Genomic DNA, 9,898 nt, shown 5'->3' on the forward strand with positions numbered 1-9,898 from the left:
GGTTTACTCGTAATAATTCATTAATGTCTGATATACAAGAACATGTCATGAAAGACGTTTCCAAGTTTTATAGATTCTGAAGCTTGAGTTTTTTTACAACATTTTCCTGCAGAGCTTGTTTAACTTTTAAATTTGTTTCTCAATCAAGATTTATGGTTCAATAAGCAAATTATATCGTCATAACTTGATGAAAGTAAAGATTAGATCAGCAGAGAAAGATTCATGCTTTACAATTTTACAATGTCTCCAACTTTCAAATCCTTTCGTTTAGAACAAAAACACCTTCTATGTGATGCATTTTTCTGTTCTTCATATCTATATCCTGATATCACAAGCCTATATACGAGACTTAAAATAATTAATTGGAGCATAACAAAACAATCGAGAGAAATGTAGAATTGTCTGGTAAGGAAAAGTTGACAAAAACAGATACAAAATGAGAAATACTAAAGGCAAACTCTTAAAAATTCTTTTGCAGCAATTGAAGTGACAATTATTATGTCACTGACACATTTTTTATGAAATGCTTAGCACTTGAGTATCTTCAGTAGGCATATTTCACAAATGTTTAAAAGGAAAGACAATTAGCTCCATCAGAGGAATACATTCGTGAAACAGTTGTTTTCAAAACTTCATGTAGAGGATTTATTACATTTCCTGCATGCAATAAAAAACATCAAAGAAATATCACTTTTTTCCTTTCTGTTGGTAACAAAAACAAGACAATTATATAAATAGATATCCATTTCCAAACTTGCTGATTTAAAACAAAAAGAAATCTATAAAGAATACTACACGACTTCTGCTTAAGTCTGAGAATACTGAAGATGAGTTATGCCCCTTGCCCAACTTCTGTTTCAAGTCCAACTACATTAAATCTATTATCATAATTTCTTATTGGAAAAAGAAACTTCAATAATCTGAAAGCATTGTTTCATATCTCTCAACTTAGTCAGTATCTGAATTCATAACAGCTACGCTCTAATTTTCAGTATAGTAAAAGATAGGAAGCGAGCATTGGAAAAGGGTATGAAGTTGATATCCAACCCCTCAAAAGTCATAAAAGAATTCTTGAAACAACTTCATATGCTCTGGTGGTAGGGGGATTGCCAAATACAAACTGCCATCATTTCCTGAGCTTGGAGTTGAGTGTTAGCCCCTCGTGCGGAATCCACCCAGGTCTCATGAAGATTGGTCTCCCCAACCAAAGTCAGCAGCATCATAGATTGGATACTTAACCCAGCCATTGATACCAACATTTGGACTCCCAAAAGTATGTGGTCCATGAACCAGAGCACTTGGATCAAGCTGTAGCTGTAGATAGTTAAGAGCTCACCTCAAATATTCGTTGTCCATTCTCATTATTGCATTGTGGATTTTGTTTGCAGCATACCATGTAAGTTTTGATACCAGATCCCCTACCACTGCTGTGGGAATAGTGGAGATGAGATTGCCAAGGTAACCAGGAGGAAGAGGAGGTTGCAGCCTTGACCTTCCATCAATTGGAATATAGAGTCTGCTTTCTTGCTCATCGAGAAAGCCTCTTGCTTTGCACACACTTCTCCATATATGTGCTGCCAACATCTCATAAGTGGTATAGTTGATTGTGTTGCCATCTTCTTTGGACTTGGCCTTGAGGATGTTGAGTTGGTCACCACACACTTTTAAAATAGAAGCAACCACATTAGTGTTGGTGGTGGTAGTAGCAGTGGTGGTGCTAATGACGGGTCATGAGAGCTGGTATTCATGGTGAGGAAAGGTTGAGGTAGGTCCCTGGCACGAAGTAGGATCCTGTCAATAAATGGAGGAACAGAAATGTCGATGCCACGAGCCGCATTGGACCATGCATTGATGAAGAGAAGACCCGATGCTCCATCTGCTACAGGTGTTGCGTATCAACACCTAACGAGACCCCTCCAAATTTGAAATATGTTACCTGAATACATGAAGTGTAGTGCAGTAAATATGAGTTTTATGTTATCCTTGAAAAAGAGAAAGAAAAGGCACGCACCTGTAATACCACTATCGGATATGTTTCAATGCCAGCAGAATAATCCACCGCGGGAATAAGGTTACGATGGTGAAAGGTGTGAGTGAAGTTGTCCATGGCAACGGTTGCATGAGCCTCAACGAAAAGTACACCCTGACCGTCACAATAAATCTCCACGCAGTGGTCTTCACTGTGACGGGCGACCATTGGGTAGAAAAGGACGAGGGTTTTACTGAGAACTTCTTTCAGAATGTTGGCATTGAAGAAACTGGAAGCCCCGTTTGATCTGTATAAATAGACGCTGGGATTGAGGTAATTCCTCACCAACAAATCTATGAGTTCCACAACACCTTCCGCAGTGTCGCCTCCGCAGGTTGCGCCATTATCGACTCCTTCACACCAATAGTCATCAATCTCAGCTGACAACTGCATGCCACCATTTTCATGCAAAACCAATACATTATATATAGCCATAATATCCCTGGCTACAAATATCATAATTCAATCAATGCTCTCACCAACTTAAACTTTCAACCAACTTTCTAAATCAGTACTACTTGTTATTTATGATCTCCATTGTGGCACATGGTTTTGAAATGTGTTATACGATATCTTCTTATTTAGAACGCAACAGTTGATATTGTAAATTGGAATGATTATCTTGGGTAGATGTAAAAAGTTGTTTTTAGTTATTGTTGTTGTTGAATATGTTTCTGGATTTCCTAAGATTTTATTCCCATTACTTTTCTTTTCTTCCGTCATATTTTCTTTTCACTCAAATGATACAATGCATATAGATTATCGTATTAGCAACTTGAAATTCATCTTGTATTTAAGCTTTCATAAAATTCTCTTGAATTACAGTCTGACACGTTGCCTCCATCGTCAAGATATAATGTCATTAAGTATTAGAAATTCATTTTCCCCATATTTATTAGTACTACTATTTGCAACTGCGGAGAAGTAATGGCTAAAAGACACAGAAAAAGGAGCTAACGAGCGAGCAGAAGTTAATCACCGCCCAACCCACAACTCTGCTGCATCTTTATTACCCAGCATCTCAACTCTATATGTAGACCCCATTTCACACCTAGGACTATTTTCTTAATTTCTACTTGCGCTAACATGGAGGTGGAGGCCTGCATTCAATGTGAAAAAAAAAATACAGGACAAGGTAGATCCCCGGCACAGAGCAGTGTCCTGGCGATGAATGGAGGGAAGGAAACAGTACTGGTTTGTGAAGAATTCATGGGAAATAACGAGGGTGAATCTGGCTATATTAGGATGAAGTGTGATACAAAGGATAAAGATGATGCTTGTGGCATTGCCATGCAGGCTAGCTACCCTGTCCAGCATTAAGCAGTATATCATGGAGGCTAATTGACTTGCAATACAATAATTATGGTTGTCGAAGGAATGAAATATGTGTCAGTTCAAAAAAGTATAGCACTAGGAAAAAAGAACTTAGCTCCACAATACAATAATTTCAAAACAGAAATAAAAATACAAGAAAAGCGAAGTTAAAAACTTACAAATGCCCTTCACGTCCTCTATAGTCTTCTTCTCTCATTGCGCATTGCGTGGAACCCTTTCCTGTCCCCAAGATCCATCTTAGTAATCAACCTACCTGTAAACCAGTAAGCCCAACAAAGGACCACCCAGTACCAGTGATAAGAATAAGTTTTAAGCGTTGGAGCCAGGCGAAAGTGAAGTTAAGCCATATTGAAGTCAAAAATTGAACATTCTGCGAAAAAAAAGAAGAAACTGGAACAATGCAGCACAAATTAAGAGGACAATGGATGCGTATACGTATGAAGGATGGATGGTGGTTTGGATGACTAGATATGTCAATAAAAAGTCAAACGAAGATGAGAAAGTGAGAGAACTTTCCGCGCAGCTGAAAGAAATGAACGCAAATGCTATGGCGATAATGTTGTCCAAAATAAGGAAGAAATAATTGTTTTTTTATGCCCATAATCCATTGTGACATATAATTGATCATTGAAAACCATAATCTATTATAAGTGTCGTAATCAATCATTAAACACCATAATCGATTATGGGAGTATTCCTTTCTCGCTTTTTTTATTATAATAATAATAATTAATTAAAAGATGATATCAATTTAATAAATAACAATAAATAAAATTATTAATAACAAAAAAAAAACTCTAATTTCTTTCCAACCAAACAATTTTTTTTCACTTATTTCTTACCACTTTCTCTTTCTTTCATTTTTTTTCTCCCTTTCTACCAAACGAAGCATTAGTTACCCTGTGACTGATTTCAATATTCTAGTGGGGTACAGAATAACCGAGTTATAATTTGGCTAAGTAGGAATATTAATTCCACAATTCAAACAAAAAACCAAGTTCTACAGAATATGCTCACCCCTTTCCATGCTTTGACTTCATAGATTATACACCCAAATGTTTTACAAATTCAAGATCCTCGTGCTGCATTGCTCTGCCACAAACCGTGAGATGATCTTCCAGCAATGTCATTGAGAAAAGAACACTGACACCATAAAAGTCACAAGTCTTTGCAAGTCACTCTATCGGCATTAAGCATTGTACTTGCGCCTCTAAATTTAACAGCTAAGATTTAAGTGCTGCAAATCTATGTCTCAACGCACAAGCTATCTTCCACTCATTGATACTGACCAAACCTTCAATAATCTTCTGTCTGACCGCTATATATGGTATGAAACCTCTTTCTGTCATCCCTGTTGCAACCTTTGCAGCCAAAACATACTCACATTTCTCCAAGCACCCTTCAATCACTAACTCATAACTCTCAAATCCAACGGAGTTACCCTCTTTCTCCAGGAACTCAATAATCTCAACAGCATTCCATGTCTCCCTGTTTGCCCGTAATGCTGCCAATAATTTCACTAGTATTCCCTGTCCTGGGGTTAAACCATATTGCACCACCATTTGTTTCAACAAATCCTGTGCCTCTGCAGTCTTTCTCACTCTGCTCATTGCACCAATTACCGTGCCATAACTATTTGAATCTGGAATGCATCCAGCCCCACCCATGCCATTAAGGACTTTAACAGCTTCCGGTAGTTGGTCAACAGCACAGAGAGATGATAGTAGATAATTACAAGTTCCACAATCAGGAGTATACCCAATTGTTTGCATCTGAAGTAAAATATCATCAACAGATTGGGACAGACATCGCCGCTCCAACCAAGCTGATGAGAGGAGAACACGAGTTTGAAGAACAGGAACGCAACCAGATCGTAGAGTCCGTTGTAGGATAGCAAGTGCAAGGGGGAAAGGATGGGAGCTTTGAAGAGTGTAAGAAAGAAGATAGGAATAAGCTAGCTGAGGCTTGGAACGTGGTCTGATAGGTATAAAAGATTGCAAAATTTCATCAACAATTTGTACTTGTACGTTCTGAGGAAATGAAGAAAAGAAAGAAAAAGGATTTGAATTTTGGCACGACTCCAAGGAAATGAAAAGGTCAGGAATTTTAACATAGTTTTTCGCTTCTACTTCCTCTCTCACAGCCTGCCCAAGATTTTGCAATGAAGACACTGAATGAGCTGAAGGACATTGGCTCAGAAAAGGCCGGAAGTGAAGAAGAAACCTATGCTGCACTGTTGCTCTTATTACCATTCTGGATCAACTAATATAGTGTCGGAGCACCTTCTGGCATGAGAGAAATGAAACCTGAGGAAATTAGCAGAAGAATACTTATCACTTTAATAGGGAAAAAGGGTGTGAGGAAAAAACAAATTGATAGATGTGGCTAAGCATTCACAAAATAAAATATAAATAACTTTTTCAGTATGCTTTACAGAGCAGTGCCTTTACACTGGGGGCATGAAACAAGGTTTCACTAGAAACTACCAACTCAACATTAAGGGCGGTTAAAGAAAGAAGTGAAATTATTAAACCACAAAATTGTGGCTAGTCATCCTCACATCATGACCAAAAAGCCAACATATCTGTGTATCAATGTATAGAATCCAAGATGAAATTAACGGATATAAACATACAATGTAACGATTAACAATAAACATATAACTAGGTTCAAAATAGCTCTCCTTGGAACATGGAACTGAAATAAATTAGCTAAACGTAACAATATCAGACAACAATAAAGTATTTAAGGGTGTTGCAAAGGAGGATCGGGTTGGATACCCGTATGTATAACAAGTTGTAAATGGTAAGTACAAGGATGTATGAAGTAGTCAAAGATGACATGATGGTAGTTATAAAAATGGCAATAATGTCAGCAAAGAATGTGAGTAAATGATTTAAAAAATAGACCTTTTATTAAAGGAAAACATAAAGTAAAAAAAAATCAACATCTTCATGCCAACCAAAATTTCATAATCTCATAATGAGTTTCAAACAGGGATTAACACAACCATAAAATTCATAACTTAGTATTACTTGTAATGAGCTTCTAAGAGTCTACGAGGTCAATGGGCTTTGTTGGGGCCCAAAAAGTTAACATGTGCAATCATTTTATCGAATAACTTGCACTCAAGTACAATCAACAAGCTTCAGTCCTGACCAAGTGAACCATCCCAATATTTGAATTCATCTTAACACTAGCAATTGTTTTCAAGCATTTCAATGAGTTACTTTTCTAAAGGAAAACAGGAAGGAAACAACACCTACAAATGTTTTGCCTTAGAGTTAAGTTTTTGAAAAGGAATACAACATTTACTTGCAGGAACTATTCCTAAAATACCATATTATATTTTGTGACATTTGCAGCTATATAAGTGTGTATTAATCTGGTTAATGGACATGTTTAAAGGATTGGAACTTGCCGTAACCGAAATCACGACAGTACAGCGAACTAAAAAAAGGTTTAAAAACGAGTTTGAAATCCTCACTATAGTTTATTCTAAAAGGCTATAGAAAATCATAAAGATAAATCAAGGTTTGTGTTAAACTGCTCTTTAGATGCTTAAATAGATCATTTTCACAACTATTGCCAATGAAAACTACTATTCCTTGACTTAATAAAGTCTTTCTGCTATAGCTCCAAAATGCAATCGGTAGCACAAAATTCTAGATGGCTGACATCTCTGGTAATTTTATATAATCAAATGGCCTCAAATTATTCTATGTTTTAATTTTAATAAAGAATAAACTTTATTATAATGACAATCAAGCCACATTATAGCATTAAACAAGCCTTTATTAACTTTATTGATGGCTTGAAATTGTTATTCTTGTCATCAAGCTTACAAAGGAAACTGATTTTTTCATCTGAGAGAACAGGAACACGATCAGAACACCCATCAATTCAGAGCCATTCCTCTTAAACCTCAGCATGAAACCAGAAATACAAAGTAATTCAACTCCTGGGTCTGCTTATTTTTATTAAACTAATGCATCTCAGTCTGATGGATAACAAAGAGATTCAGATTATGGATTCATTCAACTGGAGAAAATATTAACAGAAACAAGGGAAATAAGGGCCAGCATAACCACCCATAATAAGATGGTAAGATCAAGTGATCAATAAACTATAGTCTACTGACCTAATTCACTATTTTGGCAACTACAGGGTTCAAATGGGTAATTAAAGTCATAAATTGTAAACTTCTTGGATTTAAAACTGATTCAATAAAACAGTTCACTTTGGTATAACACACAATTGCATTCCACCTTCTTATTTACTGCTCCTACAAGTGGAGAGTATTTACAGAGAAGTTCATAAAAAAAATGAAGAATGAAGAATCAAGAGAATTACTTAAGAGCGAGGCAGATGTAAGAACTAGAGGATCAGATCCCTGAACCCCTTCATTGCCCCCTTCATTGCCAAGTTCTGTAATTGTCTCAAACACTTGACTGACTGAAAGAACTGCTCCATCTATGAAAACCAGGACAGCACGGCCTTTCTTTGCACCATCCTACAATAATCAAAACTTAAATTTAAAACATTGAAAGTTAAAGATGTTCACATCTTTCTATCCTCACATAGACAGCAAAATATTTTAGCATGAAAGAGAAATAAAAAGAATACAAAACCAGCTATGAAATAATCAAATGGACATACATACACTTTAACCGAAACAACACAACTATGAAACAATATCCACCCGCAAACTTGGAGAAACAAAACCAGCCATAGGATACAAGCCAAACAGAATATTAGTTCAAGCAATGTACTTCAGTACATTCTGCTCAGCAATGAAGTTAAACTTCCAGATATCTGCACAAAGTAGTACCTAATAATAACATTTTACTAAGCCAAACAACAAATCTAAAAGCACTCATATCAGAGACAGTTTCTTTGTCCTAATAATTTTCACATGCTAATGAAGTTTACATTTATAGTGCCCAGATAATTTCAGCAGCCAAATAGGATTTAACACTCTGCCCTACAGCTACACGGCCTATCCAATGTAAAACTAAGTCAGTAATAGGTTCCAGTCATTACACACATATCATATACATAACGTACAAGCAATGAGACCAATGAAACCCAAAACAGATTTGCACCACTTCAATTTCTAACCCAAACAGAGCTGTACCATTTCCGTTTTGCGTCCTATATTCATCCGACGCCTTAATTTCGAAGCTAAAACCACACATTCTTATAGTAATTAAAATATTCTTTTACAATATGAGGAACATTTTAATAGATTAAATTCAGTTCATTTTTAATAGATTAATCTTGGTACTTATATGAAAGAATTATCTCAAACTATTTTCATAGAATCAAATTATGAATATTTGTCTATGAAAGCTAAACTACAAGGATGGAAAGAGCAAAAACATCGCATCTACTGCCAACTGAATTCCGTCAAAACACTAATTACTATACTACCTCCAATCACAACACCACTTGATTCCAAATGGAAAATGAGATCAAAAATCAAATAATATATAGTTCAACACTTATTCAAAACGCAGATCACTTTGACGCACCTTAGGTTCAAGATTTCAGCTCGCCAAAAATCCTTCTCCTCCACTTAAAATGCTTAATCACGAAGAACTAATTGGGAACCCAAACCAAAATATTAATCAGCACATGAGGCTTCAATCAACAATGTTGGAAATGGGGCTTCAATCACTTACCTGGACGCTTCAAAAATCCACCTAGTACGAAATAAAACCCTTCGCCTCGCAAAGTCCAGGTTTTGCCACTCACTGGCCTCCCAATCGTGCCTCCCAACCACCACTCCGTCGCAGAGAAGGGAGCTGCATCGGTGTTCGCAGAGAAAGGGGCGACTCGCCCTACACTCTTCTTCGAACCCTGGCGTCGTTCGCATACATAGGCAGCGAACCTTTAATGGCGGCAGCCTTCAACGGCGGCGAGCGCAGTCTGATGGGATCCGAAGAAAATTGTGATTAAGCAAATAGGACCGCAGTTAACTGTTCTCAAAATAAAATAAGTTCAGTATTTTTGAACTATAAACTAGTTTTAGTAAAATTAGTTTTAGTAAAATTAGTTTGAGTTTTTTAAGTATAAAAAAAGTATGGATAAACTATAGTGTAGGTTTTTTAAATTAACTGTGCCGAGCACCTGGGAAACTCGCTTGACCTATGTCACATATGCTATGATTCTAGTGGAAGTAGGATAACCCTCACTAAAGAGAAAAATTTAGGACATTGACCCTAAGACTTTGTTTATTTAAATGGAGTGAGAAGAGAGTGATTCAATGAATTTAAGAAGATTTGAAGATAAATTTTGTTGTTGTTTATTTGAGTGGATGTGGAGGTAAGTAAGAGTGGATTTGAAAATAAAGTTTGGAAGAATTAGTATAGGATTTGATTGATGCGATAGATTAAAAAAATTTACTTCGAAATCCACTCTTACTTACTTCCAAATTCACTCAAATTGTACCGTATGGACCGGTCGGCGTACCGTATGGGCCGACCGACCAGGCAGCAATCCCGAGACTCAACCAGCGTTTCTCCCATCTTA

At 36.6% G+C, this 9,898-nt stretch overlaps 1 protein-coding gene and 1 pseudogene across 2 annotated transcripts; both read right to left on the reverse strand.

Moving 5' to 3' along the window:
- Nucleotides 1-676: 676 nt before the first annotated feature.
- LOC148197348 (shikimate O-hydroxycinnamoyltransferase-like) lies at nt 677-4,428 on the reverse strand (annotated as a pseudogene).
- Nucleotides 3,634-9,401, reverse strand: LOC124843936 (pentatricopeptide repeat-containing protein At1g06270). 2 transcript variants are annotated; one of them, XM_047320774.2, is made up of 4 exons: nt 9,049-9,399; nt 8,899-8,965; nt 7,718-7,877; nt 3,634-5,670 (listed from the first exon to the last, which is right to left on the reverse strand). In XM_047320774.2, exon 4 carries the CDS (start codon nt 5,614-5,616, stop codon nt 4,588-4,590), a length of 1,029 nt encoding a protein of 342 aa, XP_047176730.1. In that variant the 5' UTR covers nt 5,617-5,670; nt 7,718-7,877; nt 8,899-8,965; nt 9,049-9,399; the 3' UTR covers nt 3,634-4,587. The 2 variants fall into 2 exon arrangements, with proteins under 2 accessions (XP_047176730.1, XP_087948908.1); XM_088092782.1 differs by having other exon boundaries at nt 4,588-5,649; nt 9,049-9,401.
- Between the last annotated feature and the right edge of the window lie 497 nt (nt 9,402-9,898).

The sequence above is a fragment of the Vigna umbellata genome, chromosome 6, assembly GCF_029865625.1.
Source record: "Vigna umbellata cultivar VRB3 chromosome 6, Vumbellata_1.0, whole genome shotgun sequence".
Classification (NCBI taxonomy): Eukaryota; Viridiplantae; Streptophyta; class Magnoliopsida; order Fabales; family Fabaceae; genus Vigna; species Vigna umbellata.

Excerpts from the sequence above, each read along its gene's own strand:
- LOC124843936 (XM_047320774.2), bottom strand. The coding sequence starts at position 5,616 with ATGGTAATAAGAGCAACAGTGCAGCATAGGTTTCTTCTTCACTTCCGG.